General features: G+C 45.9%; 3 protein-coding genes across 3 annotated transcripts in view; all 3 read left to right on the forward strand.

Moving 5' to 3' along the window:
* The first annotated feature begins 1,527 nt into the window (after window positions 1-1,527).
* The window catches only part of LOC130139675 (uncharacterized), a 30,020-nt gene continuing 5,510 nt past the window's right edge, over window positions 1,528-26,037 (forward strand). The window contains exons 1-7 of the mRNA XM_056317199.1: window positions 1,528-1,535; window positions 16,207-16,488; window positions 16,750-16,832; window positions 22,748-22,850; window positions 23,914-24,007; window positions 24,447-24,501; window positions 25,029-25,146. Of these exons, the coding sequence (XP_056173174.1) occupies window positions 1,528-1,535; window positions 16,207-16,488; window positions 16,750-16,832; window positions 22,748-22,850; window positions 23,914-24,007; window positions 24,447-24,501; window positions 25,029-25,081 (678 nt within the window). The 3' untranslated portion in view covers window positions 25,082-25,146. The remainder of the gene's footprint in view (window positions 1,536-16,206; window positions 16,489-16,749; window positions 16,833-22,747; window positions 22,851-23,913; window positions 24,008-24,446; window positions 24,502-25,028; window positions 25,147-26,037) is intronic.
* LOC115668009 (uncharacterized) lies at window positions 18,292-20,286 on the forward strand. The gene is made up of 3 exons (XM_030589522.2): window positions 18,292-18,308; window positions 19,123-19,451; window positions 19,539-20,286. The coding sequence occupies exons 2-3, from the start codon at window positions 19,128-19,130 to the stop codon at window positions 20,109-20,111; spliced, it is 897 nt and encodes a 298-aa protein (XP_030445382.1). The 5' UTR covers window positions 18,292-18,308; window positions 19,123-19,127; the 3' UTR covers window positions 20,112-20,286.
* On the forward strand, window positions 20,339-21,828 carry LOC115668010 (uncharacterized). Its single transcript, XM_030589523.2, has 3 exons — window positions 20,339-20,893; window positions 20,979-21,210; window positions 21,295-21,828. Exons 1-3 carry the CDS (start codon window positions 20,339-20,341, stop codon window positions 21,756-21,758), a joined length of 1,251 nt encoding a protein of 416 aa, XP_030445383.2. The 3' UTR covers window positions 21,759-21,828.

Genomic DNA, 26,037 nt, shown 5'->3' on the forward strand with positions numbered 1-26,037 from the left:
GGCCCTGTCCACGCTGCATGCGAGCAGCAGCTTGCCGCTGCGTCCGCCGTGGTCCGGCGTTGCCCAGCCGTCCGCCGGCCTGTCCTCCGTCGCCCGGCCACCCGAGACGCCGCCGTGCCGCCTCCGGCCGCCGCGCGACTTCCTCTCCCCTGTTTCTCTCTTCCCCGACGCCTTCCCCTGTTTCGGCTCCCAGCTTTGTCGCTGCCGCGAGCCGCCGTTCCGGCCGCTGCCGCTCCGCCTCCGCCACCCAGTCTCTCCCCTCAGCCACCTCCGCCGACCTGCCGCTTCCCCCCTTGGCCGCCACCACCTTTCTTCCTCTCGTTTTTCTTCCTCCCCCGACGCCTCCCCTGTTTGGGCTCTCCCCGCGCCGCTCGACCAAGAGCCGCGCGCCGCCGCACCGGCAGCCGTCGCTGCCCCGTCTACCACCACCTAGCCCCGGCGACCCTGCCCAGCCAAGCCCGAGAGTGCCCCGAGCCGTGGCCGAGCCCGCGCCCTTGCTCGTACGGTTCAGCCGAGGGGGGGCGTCACTGTTCATTCCGGGGTACTGTTCATCCAGGCCCGTCACTTTATTCCTTAGAAGTACTTGTTCATCCAGGGCCCCGTTCTTCGTTCATTCCGAGTATCTTGTTCATCCGGGGCCCATTCATCGTTCATTCCGAACACCTGTTCATCGGGGCCCGTTATTGTTCATTCGGCACTTCTCATCCGGCCCGTTTTTGAGCCCGTGCGGGTTTTTCCCGAGCCAAATTGAAGTAAGTGACTTTCTAAACCCTATTTAGTACTTTGGGTATTTTATGACTTGTCTCGGGTTTAGAACGGTTAGAGCGTGATTTAATTTAATTATATTATGATATAATTGTGCTAATTGGATTGGATAAAATAATGTGCATGATTTGGGTGATCGTACGTGGCCGACTTGAACGTCGGGTTTGTGGATTGACGTGGCGAATTGTGACTTGGATTGAGTTGTGAATATGGATGATTTAATGCAATTGGCGTGAAATTGATTTAATTGAATGGCGTGTGCATGCCTGTCGATTATAAGCCCGGATTGATCGGAGGGCTACGGACTTGGGACGTGTTGACGGCGGTCCGTGTGAAGGCATGAATGGCCGGTGTGCCAAATGGATGCGGGCTTGAGACGTGTTGACGGTGGCCCGTTAGAGGTGTGTTGGACCGGGACGTATTTACGTCGGTCATTGGAAATTGAGCCCGGATTGATCGGAGGGCTACGGACTTGGGACGTGTTGACGGCGGTTCGTGTGAAAGCATGAATGGCCGGTGTGCCAAGTGGGCCTAAGGCGCAGTGGCGCGGGCAGTGAGAATGGACCTGAGGCGCAGTGGCGCGGGTCGTGAGAAAGATGTTCGGCCACGCATGCGAATTGAGTGTGATTGAATTGGCTGGTTGAATTAGTTGGATTGATTGAGTGCAAGTGTGGTTGGTGTTTGAGCGATTGTGATGTGCTATTTAATTACTATTATTGCATTATCACGTGACAACTAACGTGCAGAGTTTACATAGGCTTGATGGCAAGGTAAGTACAATGATGCGAATTCTATATGTTATGGGGTAGATTGCATATATGACTTGTCTGGGTACGCATTGGCCTACGTGGGGTATAGGGGGTTGCTTATTGAGACTCGTTCTCACGGTTATTATATAACCATTTGAGATCCGCGACCATGAGTGATTGGAGACGCTGCAAGGGTATCTCGGGGATCAAGGACGGGTCAAGTTGCCCCATATTTTTGTGTGCCCCTCTTTTGTATAGTGAAGTAGGATATCCAAACCACTACTCCGTTTTGATGTTGTGTATTTGGAATTATTGTTTGATGCTATCCCTTCGTCATATTTTATTGTCCGGGTTGTTTTATTTCGCTTCCGCTTGCGTAGTTCGTTTGGGTCGGCGACGCGTCCTGGGACGTCGCGTTCAATACGACCGTGGAAGGGGTGTCGCAAGCCCGTTGGGGTTCGGGGCGTGACATCCCCGTTGATTTGGTATCAGAGCAAGGTCAGCTCGATCCAAGTGGTCGAAAACTGGAGTGATAAGGAGCGATGACTTCGGGTAGCCAGTTAGGGAAATTTGTGTGCAATGCGTACCCTGTGATCCGTGTGATTGTGATTTGCTAAGTGATTTTTATGCAATAATGTGTGAGGTGCAGGTGCGTCAGGACTTGAGGTAAGTGCACGAACTCGGTTGACTGAGATTGAGTGTTGTATGTGATTGGCTGCATGCTTAGTGAATTATTGTTGTGATTCGCTGCCTAGGGCTTTAGACTGGTAGAGTTGGCCTAGGTTTTTAATTCCTGCGTGGAACTTAGCAGGTGAGCGTTTGTGAGAATCGGTAAGATGAGCAGTCAAGGTCGAGGTCGAGGTAGGGGTCGAGGTAGAGGTCGAGGTCGAGGTCGAGGTCGCATAGCCCCGTTAGCTGGAGTTATGGAGGATAATAGAGTGGATGAAATCTGGAGGGCGCTCGAAGAAGCAGGAATATTATCTGGTAGACAGACGGGGGAAAGAAGTGCTAATGTCGCCGCTGCAGCTGCCAGCGAGATTGTTGGGAATAATGGAGATCAAGGGAATAATGTAATTGGTGGAAATCCCGGTCCAGTGCGAGTAAATGCGATCAGGCCAATGTCCAAGCTGGTCGAACAATTTCTGAGGTTGAAACCCCCAAAGTTTGATGGGAGAGGTGACCCCGAGGCTGCACCGAGATGGGTAGAAGAGCTAGAGAAAGCTTTTGAGGTGCTGGGGTGTACTGAGGAAGAGAAAGTAACCTTAGCAGTCTACCAGCTTCAGGAAAATGCCAGCGATTGGTGGAGAGCGACCAGAGGTCAAGTGTTCCCCGCTGGTAATGCCCCAAATTGGACCGTTTTTACCGAGACCTTCAACGGCAAGTATTTCTCGGAAAGTGCCCGAGAACAGAAATTGGCCGAATTCATGAGACTCCACCAAGGTCAGAGGTCAGTAGATCAGTATGAAGCCGAGTTTGCAAGGCTGTCCAAATTTGCCCCCAGAATGGTGGAGGACCCAATGGACAAAGCTAGGAGGTTTCGGGATGGTGAAACCGGACCTTCGATCGGATGATCTCATTGAACTTGAGGGGCTATAACGAGATATATGAAAGGGCCCAGGCAATTGAGCGAGATCAAACGGATCGGGCCGCTGCTTCTGGATCGCGGTATGCCCCGACTAGGGATGACCGTCAACTTGGGAAAAGGCCCATGGCAGGAAATAGTCGCTTTGTCCCTCCCGTTCGGAGGAATATTGGGAAGCCAAACCGTTATCAGAACGCCCCATGTAGGCTATGTGGAGGAAGGCACTGGAATGGACCGTGCCCAAATAGGAGCGGAGTCTGTTTTGTATGTGGCGGAAGGGGCCATCAGATGAAGGACTGCCCCAACAATAGGCAGGTTGGGTCGCCTGCACTCCTGCCGCCGCCGCCTCGGAATGAAAATCAAACTAGAACTATCCAGCCGGCCAATCAGAATAGGCCGCCGGCCCAAGGCCGGGTGTATGCAATGGCAAGGAGGGAGGCTCAGGACGCGCCTGGCGTGGTCACAGGTACTGTCTCTCTCTGTGATCATGCTGCATATGCCTTGTTTGATCCGGGGGCGTCGCATTCATTTATATCTGAGCAGTTCGTTAAATTATCTGGGATTGAGCCAAAACCGCTTGATGTTATGCTGTGTGTGACTACTCCGCTGAATGATAAAGTACTGATTGTGTTGGGATGTCCCGATTGTAAGATAGTGATCGGTGATAGGGAAGAAAGGATAGATTTGGCGGTTTTATCTATGCATGACTTTGATGTGATTGTCGGTATGGACTGGCTAGTCAAACAGAGAGCTGTTATGGATTGTAGTTGCAGGGTGATCCAATTTAATCCGGTTGGACATCCTAGATTTGAGTTTGTGGGAAACCGAGGAGGAACCTCGATCCCTTGGATTTCGTCGCTCGAGGTAGCCAAGCTTCTGGATGAAGGGTGCCAAGGATTTCTGGCAAATGTGGTTGATTCGACAGTTGGAGAGCCGAGGCTAGAAGATATAGCCGTGGTGTGCAATTTTCCCGATGTCTTTCCTCAGGAATTGCCGGGACTGCCACCTGATAGAGAAGTGGAGTTCGTGATTGAGTTAGCCCCAGGGACGGAACCAATCTCGAAAGCGCCCTATAGGATGTCACTGTCTGAATTGAAGGAATTGAAGGTCCAAATGCAGGAGTTGCTAGATAGAGGCTTTATCCGCCCGAGTGCGTCTCCATGGGGAGCACCGGTGTTATTCGTGAGAAAGAAAGATGGATCTTTGAGGTTGTGCATAGACTACAGACAGTTAAATCAGGTGACCATTAAGAATAAGTACCCACTACCAAGGATAGATGACCTATTTGATCAGTTGCAAGGAGCATCGATGTTTTCAAAGATCGACTTGAGGACGGGGTACCATCAACTGAGGATTAAAAAGGAGGATATCCCAAAGACGGCATTCAGGACGAGGTATGGGCACTATGAATTCACGGTAATGCCGTTTGGACTGACTAATGCCCCTGCTGCTTTTATGGACTTAATGAATCGGGTATTCAAGGAGTTTTTGGATCAATTCGTCATCGTCTTCATAGATGATATTTTGGTGTATTCAAAGAGCTCCGAGGAACATGAGATACACTTGGAAAAGGTTCTACGAACGTTAAGAGAGCATGCACTGTATGCTAAGTTTAGCAAGTGCGAGTTTTGGCTGAACCGAGTAGCATTTCTTGGGCATGTAATTTCCGGAGAAGGAATCTCCGTGGATCCGGCAAAGATTGAAGCAGTGATGGATTGGCCGAGACCGACGACGGTTACTGAGGTTCGAAGCTTCTTAGGACTGGCAGGTTACTATAGACGATTTGTGGAAAGATTCTCGGCAATAGCCACTCCATTGACAAGGTTGCTTAAGAAAGAGACTAAGTTTGAATGGACAGAAAAGTGCGAAGAGAGCTTTCAGGAGTTGAAGCAGAGATTGACGACTGCGCCAGTGCTAACGATCCCTTCAGGACCGGGAGGATATGAGATTTATAGCGATGCTTCGCTCAAGGGATTGGGATGCGTGCTAATGCAACATGGAAGGGTGGTTGCTTATGCATCGCGTCAGTTAAGGCCTCATGAGATGAACTATCCAACTCACGACTTAGAATTGGCAGCAATTGTTTTCGCACTTAAGATTTGGAGGCACTATTTATATGGAGAAAGGTTCCAAATTTATACGGACCATCAGAGCCTCAAGTATTTATTTTCGCAGAAAGAATTGAATATGAGGCAAAGGCGTTGGATGGAGCTTTTGAAGGACTATGACTGTGATATTTTGTATAATCCCGGAAAAGCCAACCGGGTAGCGGATGCCTTAAGCCGGAAATCAAGCATCGCACAATTATTAGTTAAGGAGTGGATTTTATTGGAAGAAGCACGAGACTCAGAGTTTAAGTTTGAGGTAGGACGCCTCTCCAGTTTGGTGGCAACGTTAAGGATTGAACCGGAAGTGCAAACCAAGATTAAGACGTTGCAGTCTACGGACCCTGAGATTCAGAAAATTCTGGAGATGGATGGCACCAAGAGGAAACCGGACTTCCAAGCGTCCGAGGACGGAATTCTTAAGTTTCGAGGACGGTTGTGTGTGCCCGATGATTTGGAGCTTAAGGAAGAGATTTTATCGGAAGCTCATAGGAGCAATTATAGCATTCATCCGGGCAGCACGAAGATGTACCAGAACCTTCGACAGCATTATTGGTGGAATGGAATGAAGGTGGATGTGGCCAAGCATGTGGCCAAGTGTTTGACGTGCCAGCAAGTGAAGGCACAACATTGTAAACCTGGTGGGATGTTGCAACCGTTGGAAATCCCAAAATGGAAATGGGAGCATATTACGATGGATTTCGTAACGGGATTGCCAAGAAGCCAAAGGGGACACGACTCTATTTGGGTGATAGTGGACAGATTGACCAAGTCAGCGCACTTCCTGGCAGTGCGAAAGGATTTTGAGCTAGAAAAATACGCAGATTTATATGTACGGCAGGTAGTCCGATTGCATGGAGTACCTGTATCGATCACTTCGGACCGTGATCCCCGGTTTACTGCGAATTTTTGGAAAAGTCTGCAATTGGCCATGGGGACTAAGTTGCAATTCAGTACGGCCTATCATCCTCAGACGGACGGCCAGTCTGAAAGGACGATTCAGACATTGGAAGACATGCTGCGAGCATGTGTTTTGGATTTTAAAGGTGGTTGGGAGGAACAGCTGCATTTAGTCGAATTCGCCTACAATAACAGCTTTCAGCAGAGTATTGGGATGGCGCCGTTTGAAGCACTTTATGGCAGAGCGTGTAGAACACCGTTGTGTTGGGATGAAGTGGGGGAAAGAAGTATAACGGGTCCAGAGTTGGTTCAACAGTCGGTAGAAACAGTAAAGATTATCCGGGAAAGGCTAAGAACAGCTCAGAGCCGTCAGAAAAGTTACGCAGACCGAAGGCGTAGACCGTTGGAGTTTCGAGTTGGCGACCATGTGTTTCTTAAGGTCTCGCCGATGAGAGGACTATCTCGATTTGGCAAGAAAGGGAAACTAAGTCCAAGGTATATAGGCCCATTCGAGATTTTGGAAAGGATTGGGATGTTGGCATATCGTCTCGCCTTGCCGCCGAATTTGTCGCAAGTTCATAACGTCTTCCACGTGTCAATGTTAAGAAAGTATGAACCGGACCCGACCCACGTGCTGAACTACGAGGAAATAGACGTGGACGACAGAGTGTCGTACGTGGAAAAGCCAGTTCGAATCGAGGACAGAATGGAGAGAATGTTGAGGAACAAGACAATTCCGATGGTTAAAGTGATTTGGGAACACCATGAAACCGAAGGTGCGACGTGGGAAAGTGAAGAGTTAATGCGACACCAGTACCCCCATTTGTTTGAATAGTTGGGTTGGATTGTAAATTTCGAGGACGAAATTTTTGTAAGGGGGGAAGAGTTGTGATATTCCGAATTTCGGCCCATAGTTGGGATTTATAAAACGTGTAATTCGTCAGTGTGCTTATAGTAAAATCTCGCCCGGGAACTGATCACTCTCGGTTATTGTTTTAAAATTGAGATTTCGCTAGAATCGCGCTCGATCGAATTTGGCCGTTATTTAGACCCCGAACTTGACAGTCGATTTTCGGGAGTTTCAGGACGAAATAAATTGGACGGTGTCAATATTATCGTAGCCAGCGTTGAGATTGTCAGGAATAATGGAAAAAGGGGAGTTTTTGACCGGGTGCGAATTTGGACTAGTAGACCTCCCTCGATATAGTTTGATTTAATTAATTCGGCCTTTGTCCCTTTTTATATGCGAGGCTTATTTTGGACCGGTAGATCGCTTTCGATTTTGAATTTGGGTCATCGGATCGCATTTAATATTTGATTGAAGTTAATTTTTTTTTATTGTTTTTCTCTCTCTCTCTCTCTCCCCGGTCACCTTTTCCCCTTGCGCACATTTGCCCCCCTGTCAGACCCATCCCTTCTCCTTCTCTCTCTTCCTTTTTTTCTTTTTCTTCTTCCTTCTTTCTTCTTCTTCTTCCTCCTCCTTCGCCGCTCAATCGTTTCTGCTTCTGCTCGCACCAGCCGACGCCGACCGAGCTCGCCTCCAGCCCCGTCGCCGTCGCCCGACCGAGCTGTGCCGCCGCTTGTTGCCCGCGACCGCCGCTCGTCGGCCTTGTCCGCCTGTCGCCGGCCCTGTCCACGCTGCACGCGAGCAGCAGCTTGCCGCTGCGTCCGCCGTGGTCCGGCGTTGCCCAGCCGTCCGCCGGCCTGTCCTCCGTCGCCCGGCCACCCGAGACGCCGCCGTGCCGCCTCCGGCCGCCGCGCGACTTCCTCTCCCCTGTTTCTCTCTTCCCCGACGTCTTCCCCTGTTTCGGCTCCCAGCTTCGTCGCTGCCGCGAGCCGCCGTTCCGGCCGCTGCCGCTCCGCCTCCGCCACCCAGTCTCTCCCCTCAGCCACCTCCGCCGACCTGCCGCTTCCCCCCTTGGCCGCCACCACCTTTCTTCCTCTGTTTTTCTTCCTCCCCGACGCCTCCCCTGTTTTGGGCTCTCCCCGGCGCCGCCTCGACCAGCAGCCGCGCGCCGCCGTACCGGCCGCCGTCGCTGCCCCGTCTACCACCACCTAGCCCCGGCGACCCTGCCCAGCCAGCCCTAGAGTGCCCCGAGCCGTGGCCGAGCCCGCGCCCTTGCTCGTACGGTTCAGCCGAGGGGGGCGTCACTGTTCATTCCGGGGGTACTGTTCATCCAGGCCCGTCACTGTTCCTTCCGGGGTACTGTTCATCCGGGGCCCGTACTGTTCATTCCGAGTACTGTTCATCCGGGGCCCATTACTGTTCATTCCGAACACTGTTCATCAGGGCCCGTTACTGTTCATTCGGCACTTCTCATCCGGCCCGTTTTTGAGCCCGTGCGGGTTTTTCCCGAGCCAAATTGAAGTAAGTGACTTTCTAAACCCTATTTAGTACTTTGGGTATTTTATGACTTGTCTCGGGTTTAGAACGGTTAGAGCGTGATTTAATTTAATTATATTATGATATAATTGTGCTAATTGGATTGGATAAAATAATGTGCATGATTTGGGTGATCGTACGTGGCCGACTTGAACGTCGGGTTTGTGGATTGACGTGGCGAATTGTGAATTGGATTGAGTTGTGAATATGGATGATTTAATGCAATTGGCGTGAAATTGATTTAATTGAATGGCGTGTGCATGCCTGTCGATTATAAGCCCGGATTGATCGGAGGGCTACGGACTTGGGACGTGTTGACGGCGGTCCGTGTGAAGGCATGAATGGCCGGTGTGCCAAATGGATGCGGGCTTGAGACGTGTTGACGGTGGCCCGTTAGAGGTGTGTTGGACCGGGACGTATTTACGTCGGTCATTGGAAATTGAGCCCGGATTGATCGGAGGGCTGCCGACTTGGGACGTGTTGACGGCGGTCCGTGTGAAAGCATGAATGGCCGGTGTGCCAAGTGGGCCTGAGGCGCAGTGGCGCGGGCAGTGAGAATGGACCTGAGGCGCAGTGGCGCGGGTCGTGAGAAAGATGTTCGGCCACGCATGCGAATTGAGTGTGATTGAATTGGCTGGTTGAACGTGTGATTGAATTGGCTGGTTGAATTAGTTGGATTGATTGAGTGCAAGTGTGGTTGGTGTTTGAGCGATTGTGATGTGTTATTTAATTACTATTATTGCATTATCATGTGACGACTAACGTGCAGAGTTTACATGGGCTTGATGGCAAGGTAAGTATAATGATGCGAATTCTATATGTTATGGGGTAGATTGCATATATGACTTGTCTGGGTACGCATTGGCCTACGTGGGGTATAGGGGGTTGCTTATTGAGACTCGTTCTCACGGTTATTATATAACCATTTCAGATCCGCGACCATGAGTGATTGGAGACGCTGCAATGGTATCTCGGGGATCAAGGACGGGTCAAGTTGCCCCATATTTTTGTGTGCCCCTCTTTTGTATAGTGAAGTAGGATATCCAAACCACTACTCCGTTTTGATGTTGTGTATTTGGAATTATTGTTTGATGCTATCCCTTCGTCATATTTTATTGTCCGGGTTGTTTTATTTCGCTTCCGCTTGCGTAGTTCGTTTGGGTCGGCGACGCGTCCTGGGACGTCGCGTTCAATACGACCGTGGAAGGGGTGTCGCGAGCCCGTTGGGGTTCGGGGCGTGACAGCTGCGGCGGCGGCGACCGGCGGGCGACCGGCGGGCGGCGGCAGCCGGCGACCTTAGTGAAGAAGAAGAAGAAGAAGAAGCTCCGGAAAATAATTTCCGCTTTTGAAGAAGCGAAAGTCATTTTCCATAGACTTAGGCTATTTTGTGAGGGGGGGAAGGAAAATATTTTCCCTCGGAAAACGTTTTTCGCCCCCCGAATACCGGAAAACCCGAAAAATATTTTCCAGGAAAATATTTTTCGGGTTTTCCGGTGTTCGGGGGCGGAAAATATTTTCCCCCAGAAAATATTTTCCCCCAATGAGGGAAAACATGACCAAATTGGCGGAAAATGATTTCCGCTTCTGAAAAGCGGAAATCATTTTCCGCCAAACTCCTCCTTCCCCCCTCCGGTTGCCGCCACTGCCCCCCCGGATCTCGGTCACCGCCGCCGGCCGCCGCCGCCGCCCGTCGCCGGCCGCCCGTCGCCGCCGGCGAAAAATATTTTCCGAAACTTTTTCATATTGATCGCCGAACACCGGAAAATTATGTTCCAGGAAAACATTTTCCAGGAAAATGACTTCCGGGAAAATATTTTCCAAAAGGAGAATATTTTCCGCGAAACGAACGGAGCCTAAATATAATTTGGGGCAAATATGGCGCGGTCAACCAATTTAAAATTTTTCGTGACACGAAAATTAGTTTGGAATAAATGCACCGCTGATGTCCTAGTTTGGGATTTTTTGTAGTATTAACCCAAAAAAATGTATACATAATCGGGTAATATTTTTGCTTGAGATTTTTCTAATGATGCTTTCCTTTTAAATATTCCTTTTTTGTTAAATTTTTTTTATTATACCTATAACTTTTAGATAAATGCGTGATTTGACATTATAATATTAAATAGTTTATGTGTCTGTGGTCCAATATAGTATCCGTTTTCAAGATAATCAGCTTCCTCGATTTCAAACTATCAACCTAAACCAAGGTAATAAGGTTAAATCATCATCATAAGTTCAGTTCACCTATATGTTCACAGTTACCTAAGAAAAAATAGCATTAACCTTAAACTTTATATCACATTGAACAGGAAGCAACCAAAAAAAATGGAAGTAACTTCATAAATAAAATATAGAGAGCTATTGCAATGTTAAGAGAAAATAGCTTTCTAAGGACAAAATTATAGAGACAACACTATACCCTCTAATAAAATTAACATAAAGGCAACGGGATTAAGTTCGTTGGTATAAGCTCAATCTATGACAATAAAACAATATATTCGTAAAGTTTTTTGTAACTACTACTAATTGTTCTAAAGGTTTTAACTTTTAAATGAATATGTAGTTTGATATTATAATATTATAGGCTTTTAGCCTAATACTAAACATGAAAATATATAATAAGAGAGACAAATAAAGAGTCTTGAAAAATTTGAACATTTGTGAGACCGCTACCAACTGTCATGGAGACTTAATGCTTTAGATAAAGGCATGATTCAAAAATTAAATATTCTATCGATATTAAATCTGTTTTTCTCATAAGGACCGTATTTATTGAAGCTAAAGTCATTGGAAAGTTATTGCTTCACCAAAAAGCTTTAAAGATCTCCCTCCTGTTCAATGTTCGGAAAGCTCCTTTAGCCAATTAGCCTAATAAAACTACCACTATCTTGTTTAAAGGTAAATTATTGTCGAATTAGAAGTTTGACAAGACGTTGATCATGTCACGCCCCGAACCCCTTCGAGCCCGCGACACACTTCTCTGATTGAATAATGCGATGTCCCAGGGTATCGCCGACCCAATTGAACTTATCAGAGATTTGAAACAATCAGCGAAAGTCACCAATACCCGGACAAATAAAACTGGGATAATTAAGGAGAATAAATATACTCATTCATCATTCAAACTTATATAATATTCACAATTTACAAACCACCATATACACAAGCACACCGAACTTCTACACTATTAACCACCGACATAAAAAAGGATCGATAGCCTGGGTTTCCCTATCACCAAAAATGGAACACCTCAACTTCCTATTCCAACCCCTGAACCTAGCCCCTACACCCTCTGCTTGGCGTCCACTCCGAGTCTGATTCTTTGTCATTTGAATCTGAATTTCCTTGGACTATCTGCTCTTCCGAGGACTCAGGCTCGGCCTCAATCTCGATCGGGTGATTTATGTCACCCGACTCTACTGGAACCTTGTCCCGCTCCTCCGAGTCGGACTCCTCATCAGACCCGTACTCTGGTACAAATTTGGGGTCAATCCACTGTTCATACGGGGGTATATACTCCGGTTCTCCTTCAGGCTCAGCAGGTTCATCCTCGGGTTCTGCCTCGGGCTCTTCTTCTTCCGGTTCTTCCTCTGGGATCGCCTCGAGATCCACGTCCATTGGATCGTACCCCGCCTGCGATTCATCAGGTTCTGGTTCATGCTCGGCCTCCGAGGGCTCAGGTGCTACAGGCGCTTGTTGCAATCCAGACTGCGCCAGACAAGTCTCCACACTAGTCAATTCGCTATCAGGAGGAGGTATAGCAGACGGGTCCCAATCCCCAACTCCATCAAAGGGGACGTCAAATCCACGAACGGGACCAAACTCGTCTATCCCGTCTCCAAAGAACCAAGCCGTGTACGTGTTGGCTTGCCAGAGAGGTAATCCTACGTCTACCCAAACTACCATCGTATGCTTAATCCAGGTCATATTATCATCTATAGGAAACTCTACAACATTGTGATCGGTGTGCACCGGTACTCCAAAACGCTCAGGTGGCGGCGGCGGCGAAGGATTCATTACTCAGGCCGGGGTTCTGAAATGTTTGGTTGAAACAACCATGAGAATACATCTCAGCAAGCACGCACCCTAAACCTCACTTAGGTTATCACGTACCTCCAAACAATCACAAACACAATCACACACCCAACCATCACATAGCAGGCACGCCATTTGTACTTACCTAGGCCTTTCCAGCGTGCAACCTGCACGTTAGCCATGGTAGTAAAATTTCCAATCACATGCACAATCTAATTACGTTTCATGCATTCGTTCCGATCTTATCACCTCTTTTCCACACTACTCGCCAGTGACCCGCGTAATGGTACCACATCAGGTTCATTGCGACTAACTCATAACAACACTTCAAGGCCCGCGTAGTGGTACCACCTCAGGCCATATATCTTGCCCGCGTAGTGGTACCGCCTCAGGCTTAACACCCACCACCTACAACACAACCCGCGTAACAGTACCGCCTCAGGTTGGCCACCTTCCAGTAATACCGGGCATCGTCCCGCGTAGTCGTACCGCCTCAGGACGAAAATATCCCCGCGTAATGGTACCGCCTCAGGGATTTAGTAATCACACGAACATCGCACATCTCAAATCTCACACGTGCGCACACTCGGGCATCAATCAATTGCACATTAATGCACCCAATTTCATCACCACAACTCAGCCACATTACAAACACCCAATTAACATACGAATTGCCATTTTTCTACATCCAAACTACGGCAAATCAATTCCGGTCCTTCACGACATTTTCACACAATTAATCGCCGAATCCAAATACCCATTTACATACCGGACAACACATCACAGCACGCATTTCAGCCTCTCACAGCCCGCTTTTGGCCTCTAATTTTCCACCAAAATCTCCCAATTTCATTCCTAAGGCCCGCTAATCAATTCCGCCCCTGAAATCATACTAATCCGCGTCTAATTAAACCCGATTCCACCTCAAATTTGTCCGTCGATATCCGAAGTCCTAAATAAAGTTTAGGGCGCGACTTACCGAACTCTAGACTAACTCGGCTAGAGCAGAAAACGAGCGGCGGTCAACGGTGAGCGGCGGCGATTGGCTCGGCAACGGCGGTGGCGGTGAGCGGCGGCTTGGGCCGGTTCCTCACGGCCACAGGAGAGGGGGAGAGAGAGAGAACCGAGAGGTTGAGGGGGACGGTGGTGGTGCGGCGGCGGTTGGGTGGACGGTGGCTGGACGGCGGTGGCGCAGCCGAGAGGGAGGGGCGGTCGGCGGTGAGGGGAGGGGGAGAGAGAGATGGAGCCGAGAGATGAGAGAGAGAGAGAGTGTTTGGACTTAAATAGTCAAAAACCAATAATTGAGGGGCCAAAATGACCATCATGCCCTTTCCTCATAAATCCAATCAACGGCCGAGATTCATTCTTATCCTGAGATCGACGGCCCAGATCGAATCTTTCCCAAAAATATCCAAGGGCAATTTGAGAATTTCATAAAATTCCAAGGGCAAAATTGTTCAACTCAAAAATTAGGGCAAAATGACCAAAATGCCCATCCCCTTTAACACTTGCCCCTTTATAAACTTCCAAGGGTAAAATGGTCACTTTTCCATTTTCTTGCCGAATTTGAATTTTCTGAAGGATTCGGGAAAATCCAAAGCTGTACGTTCCAACCACAATGTCATCCTAACGTCCCGTTGTGACTTCTTAATTTTTTGCGATACCCAATTTAGGCTCCAATTAATAATTGGATTTTATTTAACGTAACTCGAGCGTTTCTCAAACTAACGGGCGGCTTTTGGGGAAATTTGCATATTCAACCCGTGACTGATAATAAATCAAGTCACGTGCAAGTTCATTCAGTTCGTGACGACTTCGATTGTCATGTAATCGCGAAGTTCGATCGCTAGTTCCGTCAGGCACGATCGTTTGGTATAGATTCAGGATCATCCGCCAATTCATTTCGTGGTCCAGCGGAATCACCCGCGATCCACTACTATGACAGTGACGAACTGACCCCTGGTTATCCTTGGATCGGCCTACAGTGGCTCAAAATGTCACATCGACGATTTTATGGTCGAAAATCAATTCACGATCGAATTTTCTTTAGTCGCACGAATTTAAATCCCTAATTAGCCTTTCCCTAATAGTTAGTATCTCCGGAATGATCAGTTCCGGGCGAGAACTAACTACGAGTATGTTCATAAAATCAAGCATTTCATAAATCCCAAATGGACAAATTTCAGGATGTCACGGATCACGTAGCTACGACATGACGGAAAGTACAAGTGACGGCATCTCTACTCTTTTTTCTTCCCATGCAAAACAATATTGATATTGGCATGTGCGGCTTATTTTTGTCGGTAAGTGAATCACTCGCAATCTGTAGAGCTTCGGAAGCGTGATTATAATAAATAATTTCTTATTATTACAAGAACAACACTCAACACACATCCACGGTGGAGTTCTTTCTACTCCACACCTACACATGGAGCAAGTTGCTCCTATTTATAGGATGCAAAGTTAGTGCATTCACCAACTTTTCTAGCTTTCTACAATATTCTAATATAAATATCTTCTTATCTTAATTATTTATTGTATAACAACTTGGCAACTAGATTTCTCTAAAGAAAAATCTGGAGAAGGGAGAGAGAGTGGCGATGCTCCCTTCAACATGATCGTCAAATTTCAGCAGATTTTGCAATTGAATGGTCGAACTGTGATATTTCAATCCCCCAATCCAATGAATTTTCATTTTCTTCTTTGTACTCAATACATTTTGACCCAAAAATCGGACAATTTTTTCCTGTGAAATGCTGATGTGGTGCTCACAAAATCGGTTTGGTGTTCACCACGGCAGCCAGTTGATTGTATAAAGAGACGAAAATTTGGTGCGATATCGCGTGATTGATACAAAGTCTAACTAGGAATCTACGATCGTAATCTTCACGAAATTCTAAGTTTTTTTTTTAGGGAGGAAGAGAGAGAGGAGAAAATATTGCATGAGTAGAATACTCCACATCAGCAATACACAACTCCATTGGGTGTGTGACACGTGACAAGCGGGCCCACAAATCAGATTTATTAAAAAATCTAACTCTTTCCCTTCTTTCTTCCATCCTCCGTTAACCCTCCGTCATCTTGCCTCTACTGCTCAAATATACGCTTTTCCCCCGGTTTCTCTCTCCCTCGCTCGTCTCGCTCAAAATTCCTCCCGCTCGCGACCTCCTCTTCCTTCCTCCGCGACTTCGCCTCCTTTGATCGTGAACCCGCCGCGCCCGCTGGTGGCCTCCGCCTTCCCTTCTAGAAAACCCATATGCTCTCTCTCTCTCTCTCTCTCTCTCTCTCTCTCTCTCTCTCTCTCTCTCTCTCTCTCTCTCTCTCTCTCTCTCTCCTCCGCGAAGCGCCGCTCTTTTTGTGAACCGCGCCTCCGCCTTTGCCAGTTGCCTTCGCCGTCGCCTCCCGGAGCCCGTCGGTGGCTCAGATCCCGACCACGCGGCCGCCTCCGCCTACGTCGTCGCCTCCGAAGCCCCCATTGGCGATTCGTCCTCTGCCCCTCTCTCTCTGTCCCAAGAAACGACACCGCTTGGCTCTCTGTGACGAACCGCGCCTCCGCCGTTGCCTCCCGAAGCCCCTTTGGCGATCTCGGGCTCTGACTCGCCCTCTGCGTTGCTCCGAAGCCCCATTCTCAGGTTAGGATTTTATATGACTTGAACTTATTCTCGTCGTTTTTGCCCTAACGTGAAGATCGGTGGCTCAGATCCAACCACGCGGCCGCCTCCGCCTACGCCGTCGCCTCCGAAGCCCCCATTGGCGATTCGTCCTCTGCCCCTCTCTCTCTTTCACAGAGAAACGGCTCCGCTTGGCTCTCTATGACGAACCGCGCCTCTGCCGTCGCCTCCCAAAGCCCCTTTGGCGAGCCCTCGGTGGAGGAGCTGGCGCTGGTGGTGATGGTGGGGTCAAGGTGTGCGCGTTCGACAATCGTAGTACCGGTCGGAGTTCTGTGCCCGTCGACATGTCGGAGTACACGTGAGTCCGATCGACGCATACCGGGAGCTTTCTAGTTCATTTGAGTGTGTGCTACTTCGTGGAGTTTCTTGAATCAAGAGCGTATTCACAGGAGAATGGTTGCCAGTTGGTGCAAAGCTGAAATGCTGCTTCAGCTTTCGTTGGAATAATCGTGCACATTGGATGGCTTTCTTAGTCTTTTAGTTTGATGATAATTTGGTGTTGTTCCAAAAACATTTTAATGAAAATTGACTTTGACTTTCGATGTGATTTCTGGAGCAGGACAAAGATTATGGCGAAAGATGTGATTGCTGTACTCAATCACCTGGGATGGGAAAGAGCTCATGTCATTGGCCATTCAATAGGTGAGTTTTGAATGACCCAAATTTCATGGATGCTTAGGGCCCGTTTGGTAACGTGCCAAATAGTAAAAATTTCTGTTCTTTTGTTCCCAGAACAGTTTGGGAACAGAAATGCGTTTGGTAAATTTTTTATTCCTCGGCACAATTTTACAAAAATTTATGCCCAGAAACAATTTTGGATGAGAAACAAGAAACAAAAAAAACTAGCTTCTTGTTTCTCGGCACAGAAATAAGAAACAATTTTGGAAGCGCTGAGGTTCCAAAATAAGAAACAATTTTGGAATCACTTTTTACTCCTCTCCTGCGCAGAGCTCGTTCTGCTCTGCTCCTTCACCGCTGTTGCTCCTTCACCCACGAGGCTGCTCCTTCACCGACACCGACGAGGCTGCTCCTTCTCGTTCGAGGTAAGTTCTTGCTGATGACTTGCTCCTTCTGCTCCTTCTCATTCGACGGCGCTCGCTCGAGCAACCATCGCCGATCTAGGCAAGGGCTCACTCGAGCGAGCGCTGCCCTCGTCGGTCTGGGTGACAGCAAGCTGGAGCGAGTGGGCGAGGGCCGCACTCGCTCGAGCTCGCCGTCGCCCAGACCGGCGAGGGCGACGCTCGCTCGAGTGAGCCCTTGCCCAGATCGACGACGGCGAGGCTCGAGCGAGCGCTGGCCTCGCCCATCTAGGCTCGCTCTCGCTAGAGCGACCGCCGCCCTCGCGAATCTGGGCGAGGGCCGCGGTCGCTCGAGCAAGGCAGCGGTCGCTCGAGCGAGGCCACGCTCGCTCGAGCCTGGCCATCGCCCAGATCGACGAGGGCCGTGCTCGCTTGAGTGAGCCCTGGCCCAGATCGGCGATGGTTGCCCAAGCGAGCGCGTCCGCGGTCCTCGCCGATCTGGGCGACGACGAGGCTCGAGCGGGCGCTGCCCTCGCCCATTTGGGCTCCTTCTCGCTCGAGCGACCGCCGCCCTCGCGAATCTGGGCGAGGGCCGCAGTCGCTCGAGCGAGGCCGCGCTCGCTCGAGCCTCGCCGTCGCCCAGATCGGCGAGGGCCGTGCTCGCTTGAGCGAGCCCTGGCCCAGATCGGCGACGGTTGCCCAAGCGAGCAAGTCTGCGGCCCTCGCCGATCTGGGCGACGGCGAGGCTCGAGCGGGCGCTGCCCTCGCCCATTTGGGCTCCTTCTCGCTCGAGCGACCGCCGCCCTCGCGAATCTGGGTGAGGGCCGCGCTCGCTCGAAGTTGTTTTATGCAATTATGGTGATACGGTGTTGGTCATTGGTAATCGTCTTGCGTTAATTTTCTGTTGCTTTTCACAACGGCGATCCTTTTTGCATTGGGGTGGTGATTTTCATTTACTAAATGGTTATTCTGTTTTCTTTATCAGATTGAACAAGCTAATTGGTGATTAGTCAATTTGAGTAGAAGTTCATTACGCCTGGATTCATCTCCACGCTTCTGTCCAGTGCTTTCTATTATTTGTCCAAGTTGATTCGCAAAGGTAAAATCCATACCTGTGGTTATCGCAAAGGCAGACTTTCTTGTGGTTATTCATGGTGGACAATCTGTATTTGTTCCGTAGGTGCATTATATTGTGCAGTATGCGCATAAGAAGACCATTAGGAGTATTAACATTCTAGTGTCTAGGCAAGCATATTGAATTTGCACTGCTGTTTGGGTATACTTTTCAATAGTTGTTAATGAGCAAGCTTGAATTATCTTTACAGTGAGTTATATGTTGACAATAACATCACGCCCCGCAGAACATCCAAGCATATCACTAGTCAAGAAGTCGTATGTATTGTAAATGTTCTTTGGAGTCGGATACCCTGCACCTTATCTTCTACTGTCGTCTCTGCATGTTTTGTCATCATCAAGAAGCCGTATGTATGGACTGCCGAGGTTTTATTCAAAACTGATTCCTGGGTGCGTGTGTAACATCCGAGGAAGCACCATATGATAAATGATCTTGTTCGTGTCATCTTCCATACCTTATAATCTCCTTTAGTTCTTGTGTCGAGTGGCGTCTCCTGTCGCTCTTCCTAGCCCCTTCCTCCTCGCGTTTTTTGCTTCTAGCGATCTGCTCGCTCGGGTCGTTCGAGTAATTTGTAAGCAGCTCGTGTTCCTATGGGTCCTTCGATGGAGGAAAAGCTTGAAAAGCTTTATTGATCAGCATCCGACAAACTGTGGGAACATCATCTGACTAGTGATATGCTTGGTTGTTATGCGGGGCGTGATTTTTTTCTCTTCTCTTATCTTTACATGACTATGTTATTGATTTAATGCATGACTCATATGATTCTCAATCTATCAAGGTTACATGGCATCTCAAAAAGAGATATTCAATGCAAAGTGGACTGAGCCTTTAACCAACATGTTTGTAAGTTTGTTGGTTGAGGAGGTCAAAAAGGGAAATCGCACATCTTCTACTTACAACAAAGTTGGGTGGAATAATATACGGACTGAATTCATTAAACAGTCAGGATACCAATATACCCTAGTTCAGTTGAAGAACAAGGTGAACAAACTGAGGAAACAGTATGGTAGTTTTAAGAAGCTTCTTTTGCAATCCGGATTTGGCTGGGATAATGTGAATAAAACTGTTGTTGTCGACGATCCAAGTATTTGGGAATCTCACATCAAGGTATCTTTTAACTTTTGATTATTTTGATTTCATTGTACATGTAAGTTTTAAAATGTTTCTGACATGTCATTATTGTGAAAATTGTAGGATAATAGTGAGTGGACAAAATTCAAGAAGGATGGATTTCCCCAGTATCCTGAGCTGTGTATTGTATTTGGTGGTACATATGCTACTGGGGAGCATGCCATAGGAAATGTCGAAGATTTGACGGTGTCAGAGGAAGGTGACAATGGTGGTGGCGATGCAGACGGTGATCTAAAGGACTTGAGTGATCACCACATTGATGAGACAGTCTTTACATCCGGCAATAGTGCTGATCCAGTTCATGTGAAGCACCGTTTGGATAGGACTCCAAATGCCAAGAGGAGAAGAAAGAATACCTCATCTTGCATTGCTGACACTTGCAAAGCTATACAGGAGCTGATCAAAACTAAGACAAGTCAATCTGTGAATGGCTCTGCCACCTCACGGGTCACAGAACCACCTGTGGACCCTTACTCCGTATCCGCCGTCATTGATAGCCTACTTAGTATGCCCGACTTGGGACCAGATCGTTATAGCAAAGCTATAGAACGAGCATGTGTTAGTGCCACATGGATGGAGGCTTTCATCAAAACCCCAGCTGAATGGAAAAATGCACTTATTGAATCTCTTTACTAGATGTTGGGAAATGTACTGTTGATTGTGTGAGGTTTCATTTGATTGTATGACTTATGTTAGTACTTGATATTTGGTTTTTAGAGATATTGATCTTGAGACTCTTGTACTTTTGTGGTGCCATGGGTACACCAAACTGTTTAGGTGCTATTTATATATTTGGTTTGCTTTCACTTTATGACTTATGTTATTGGTTGTGATTGGATTTTTTTTTTTACATATCTATATTGATGTTCTTGTATTTGTGTGATAATATAGGTACTATGGAAGGGGGATCAAATAGTGTGTCTAATGGGCAGGTAGATCCAGATGAACAATTATTGGATGATGATGATGTATATATATTGATAGGATGGTCGTGCATCATTGCGGAGGACATGTCCATGCATACGAGAGAACCTATTAGGGACAGCAAACTATCAGGACCTGAATGGATAAGGGAGATTGTTTATGGACATTCAGATAGATGCTATGAAGCCTTCAGGATGGAGAGACATGTTTTTCAGAACCTATGTGAATTAATGAGGGCAAAAGGTTGGTTGAAAGATAGTCGGTTTATTAGGATAGATGAACAAGTTGGGATATTCTTATCTATGGTTTGTCACAATAACTCCAATAGAGATTTATGTGAGAGATTCCAACATTTAGGACAAACAATTAGCAACTATTTCAATATAGTGTTGAAAGCAATTATCAAACTCTCAAAGGAAGTTATCAAACCACCGTCCTTTGATGTTGTTCCACAGGAAATTCTTATGAATCCTAATCATGAACGATACTTCAAGGTATGGTTTTTATTTTTTGAGTTTACATTATCAAATACATGTAGTTGATAATCTTGTATAACATTAGATTTTTATAAATGCACAGGGCTACGTAGGTGCTATTGATGGCACCAATATCAATGCTTCCGTCCCTGTGTCTGAGCAGGTCCCATATAGAGGTAGGAAAGGGAATACCACCCAGAATGTGCTGTGTGTTTGTTCATTTGATATGAAGTTTACTTTCGTGTATTCTGGGTGGGAAGGATCTGCCAACGATTGTCGGGTGCTTTCGGCAGCACTCGAGACTCCTCGACTGCAATTTCCTCGGCCACCACTAGGTATTTGCTTTGTCTATAAGAAAAACTTTCTTTATGATTGTTATGATTGCATATTATAACAAATTTATATATACCATGTTATAGGCAAATACTACGTGGTAGATTCTGGTTATGCATCACTTCCGGGATTTTTAACTCCGTTTAAAGGTGAACGGTATCATTTGAACGATTATAGGGGGCGTGGAAGACGGCCAAGCACAGCAAGAGAATTGTTTAACCATAGGCACTCTTCACTAAGGAATGTCATTGAGAGGTCATTTGGGGCATTAAAGAATCGCTTCACCATTTTGAGACACATGCCCCCATTTACAATAAAAAAGCAAGCACTTGTTGTAATTGCATGTTGTGCTCTCTATAATTACATTCGTGAGGAGGACAATATGGACAAAAACTTTTCCCATTATGGAGATCCAGACTACCCATTTGGAGCTAGAGAAGTGGAGGTTGCGGATGATACACCACTTGAGCAAGCAGCTGAGATAAACATGCTTAGGAAAAGTATTGCAAATAAAATGGCAAGGGATTACAATCTGCCCGAGATTCCATGATTTGTGTTTCTGACTTTTGTAATATTATTTTTAAATACTACATGACGATGGGAGATGATCCTTACATGTACTTTTGTCATTTCCTTTTGTTTTATTACATGTACTTTACTGATGGTATGACATGAGTCGATCAACGAAAAATCTAGTAACTCAAGGTGCAATTTTAGTCCAGTCAAAATTGTTTATACAAGATTGCTTAGGTAGTTGCTTAGGGGGAAGTTGGACTTACATAAGTTCCTGCCAACACTTCTTTGTGATACCTAAAGTTTTAACTAATAAAACATCCACAAAAATTTTCTCCATAATGAAAAAAAGGAAAAGGATTTAGATGAGATTCATCATAAAGTCTTCAATACAAGCACTTACCTAATATTTGGATTTGGAGTAATGTTTCCATTCTAATTCCAAGTTCTTCGATAGGAGCAAAAATACAGTAAAGTCAAAATACGGTATACACTGCTAGGAGTGATAGAGGGAAGAGTTTGTACCAACTATATACCATGTTTATACATATCACCATGTTTCCTTCACTTACAAGAAAAAAATAAAATTGGTAAGTGCTCCATGAGAATTAATACCAAGTTTTAAAAAGCACTTCAAAAAAATTTAGAATAGAAATTTTCTGCAGTTACCAAACGCATTTCTGTTCTTTTTCTATTCCAGGAATAGAAATTTTGGACAGTTACCAAACGCCTTCAAATGCTCAGAAATTGTTTCCGGGCACAGAATAAAAAAAAATCATTTCTGTTCAGAAATAGTTCCCGGGCATAGAATGGTTGTCATGCGCACCCTTATTTGGCTCTGTGGTTCATATGAGAAATTGAAATAACCATTCTGATTGCAATTTCTAGATGCCTGGATTTATCTGGCCATTTTTTAATCTTAATAATGAACTAAAAATCACATCCATGACATGTCTGCCTGTGAGTCCAGATCGGGTTCCTGTTTGTTTCAGGGTGACTAACTGCCCTCTTTGGCTGTCAAAACAGGAGCTATGATCGCTTGCAAGTTGGCTGCCATGGTGCCCAACAAAGTTTTATCTTTAGGATTGCTCAACGTGACTAGTGGAGGCTATGAATGTTTCCCAAAGCTATTGCATCCATTTCAGTAAGCGATGGTCCTTCCTTTGAATAGAGATTGACATTTTTCTCCATGCAAACTAAAAGGGTAAAGAATGTTCTTCCCAGTTTCTTTTATCATTAAAAGAACTATTCATTTGTATAGGTGTTCGTTGTTCAGTACTTTACAGACAGGTTGTTCATTTATTGCATGTTGAGCCTGTTTTATGCCCCTATCCTTTACTTTAAACACATGAACAAGAGGAAATGGATTTTTTTTACTAATATACTGCTTAGAAAGGAGCCGTTATGAACTGTTACTGGTTGTTTACTTACGGATTTTAATCCATGTCCAGAATGTTCCTTATTATTGTTTGCACGTAGTAGCAGAAGTTGCTTTCACAGTTTGCATCTCTCGAATGTCCCAGTCATAGCTACCATACAAAATCATTCAAATGGAAAAATCTTCAAAAGATCTCATTGCATCACTTGAATATCCCAACCATAGCTACCGCACAAAATCATAGAGATGGTTATTTTTCAAAAGATCTCTCGTTGATTAGCTACAAGAGTCCTTTTCCTTGTGAAAATGAGAAGCAATGCAGAGACATAGGACTTAACCTTGGATATTGTGCGCGAACAACGATTTTTTGAAATAGAGATTCTAAGAAAGATCAATATCTAGCAAGGGCCTTTCTGCATCGCAGTTGCAGTCTTTCTGAGATGATTTCGTGTTTTCATCTAGGCAAAAAAGGTCCTCTCACAGTTTACCTTTTAATGGTGAAACTGCTTATTGTTCACTTGAATCCATTCATATTCTGTATCTTGACCTCACCATATGATGGAACATTGTTATCGGGGGAGTCGAAAGCTGTTTTGACTTTCCTCAAGAAAATTGGTTTCATTTTTACTTTCCCAAAGAAATTCCCATACTTGTTTTAAGTAGCTATTTGTGCTATTTACCATGTGAATTAAATTAGTTTTGATGATGCAATTGCATTGTCACTTAAAACCAAAAAAAGTTGAATCCAGTCCTGATATTGCACTTGAGCCACTATTTGAGTGGTCTAACAATGATCTTTTGATTTGCGTATACAAGACCGGCGAACCATCTCAATTGCAATCCGCTTTTTTAGGGCTAAAACTCCGGAACAAAGGGCTGCTGTTGATTTGGATACCCACTGCTCAAAGGTAGGCAATACTTATGTACTTAAACCATCATTGTAAAATCCACTGCCTCCCCCTTTCATCTCTGTCAAAGGATAAATACTTAATCTTTCTCCATCCCAAAAGAAATAAGGATTTCAGGAGAACAATCAGTGGTTCTGTGATAGTATGAATTAAGGACTCCAAGTAAATTCATGTGTGTTCTTATGATTGGAGTCTTTCTTGTGGGACATGGAAGTGCGTCGACGTGTTAGGCTTCCACGGACAGAGGTTTCAGATAATCTGTGTGAGTGTGTGTGTGTGTGTGTGTGTGTGTGAGAGAGAGAGAGAGAGAGAGAGAGAGAGAGAGAGAGAGAGAGAGAGAGAGAGAGAGAGAGAGAGAGAGAGAGAGAGAGCAATCCACAGGGTAAAGCCGTCGGTCTATTTTTCTTTCTCTTATGGAAGCGTAATGTATTATGTGCAGGAATATCTTGAGGAATATGATGGATCTAGCACCCGGAGGGGCAGTACTCCACCAAGTAAGAAATCTTGAAAAATCTCAAGTTTCTTTGGTCTAGCATTAACATAATGGAGCAAACTATACATGGCCTTAGTAACTCTTGTGTTATTTAGAGACTTCCTGAGGGCTTTTTAAGGTTTAGTAAATGTTTATGTCTACGAGTGTTTTTTAGGTTTAAATGCACAACAATGCCATATAAACAAGTGCCAAACTATCATTGAGTTTTCCTATCCTTAGGATATCCAGAGATGCATTTTACTTTGGTGTTCACAGTTAAATGGACCTACCTTTGAATAACCATGGTGCAATATGGTATTTTACCTTGACAACTTTTTTTCACTTATGACTATACACCTTTGCTTTCATCACATTTTCACGAGGACCAACCAAGATATATAGGTAATTTGAAAGAAGCAGTTATCACTGTAAAGAAGTATTAGTCCCTGATTTAGTGTGGAATGGTTTGAGTGGCGTTCTCTCAACTCTAAATATGCCATTTGGCAGAATGTTGGCGATTTTGCTGTATGTTTACCTTGTTGTATGCAGGCATGACGTTGTTGCTCAAATATGCCATGCAAGGAGTCTGGCAAAGAAATTAAAGCATGTTGCTAGAATGATGAAGCTTGATGGAGGGCACCTAGTGAGTCATGAGAGGACTAAAGAGGTACTTTATTTGAACAATAATTGGAAAGCTAGATACTGTTTTTTTAGAGGGCAGTTTTTCTGGCACTACTACATGCTTGCTCCATGATAATTTATAGATGGCAATTAGGCTTTCGGAGTGCACTGGACAAACATGTGAATAAGTTGGATGAAATCATTCTAGACGGTTAGGTTAGTGCTTATAGGTTTTGTGCTAATTACAATGAAATGGATATACTTTAATTCTTTCAATTGACTTCTTGTGTGTATGAATTGAGATCAAAGGAATGTGTAAAGTTTATTCAGACTTGAGAGGTTTTTAGATGTGGCTTTTGAACATATTATTGCGGTCCAGAGTTTCTCAAAAATGAGGGAATCATATCAAACTGTTTCGGTAATTTGGTCATACAAGTTGATTTAATTGTTTGGGCTTGATTGTTGAACAGCAAAAGATGGATTGAAGCTATGCTCATGTTCAGGTTAATCAAGCTTCTCGAGCTGATCAAGGTATCAGAAATGAAGGTTGTCTAGCATGATTGGACTGACTTGCCTAACAATAGCCCTGGTGAGTATTTCCATGGTCAGAATGATTTCCCAGTCTCATTTATTCTTTCTCTGAAGCATTTGTGCACCTTAGAGAATCCTGAGATCGACCTTGTCTTCAAACTTTTTTATGAAAGGATGACTCTAAAATGACGAAAGAATTCATTGTCTTAATGACGCCTTATGCAAACTATGCTAAATATAATTGGGAATGCGGTGAAGTTCACAAAGCAAGGCTATGTATCAGTTGTAGCTTCCATTGCAAAACTAGAGTCTTTAGCGGAGTGGCAACCATCCGATTTCCATCCGGTCTTTAGCAATGCCCATTTCTACCTAAGAGTGCAGGTTGATGGCTTTTGCAGTTCAGCTT

Source organism: Syzygium oleosum, unplaced genomic scaffold, assembly GCF_021117445.2.
Source record: "Syzygium oleosum isolate NSW1041296 unplaced genomic scaffold, Sole_v2.1 Sole_v2.13, whole genome shotgun sequence".
Taxonomy (NCBI): domain Eukaryota; kingdom Viridiplantae; phylum Streptophyta; class Magnoliopsida; order Myrtales; family Myrtaceae; genus Syzygium; species Syzygium oleosum.

Excerpts from the sequence above, each read along its gene's own strand:
- LOC115668009 (XM_030589522.2), top strand. The coding sequence starts at position 19,128 with ATGGCATCTCAAAAAGAGATATTCAATGCAAAGTGGACTGAGCCTTTA. Across the intron at positions 19,452-19,538 it reads TTTGGGAATCTCACATCAAG|GATAATAGTGAGTGGACAAA; the intron begins GTATCTTTTAAC and ends TGAAAATTGTAG.
- LOC115668010 (XM_030589523.2), top strand. The coding sequence starts at position 20,339 with ATGTTCTTGTATTTGTGTGATAATATAGGTACTATGGAAGGGGGATCA. Across the intron at positions 20,894-20,978 it reads ATCATGAACGATACTTCAAG|GGCTACGTAGGTGCTATTGA; the intron begins GTATGGTTTTTA and ends ATAAATGCACAG. Across the intron at positions 21,211-21,294 it reads ATTTCCTCGGCCACCACTAG|GCAAATACTACGTGGTAGAT; the intron begins GTATTTGCTTTG and ends ACCATGTTATAG.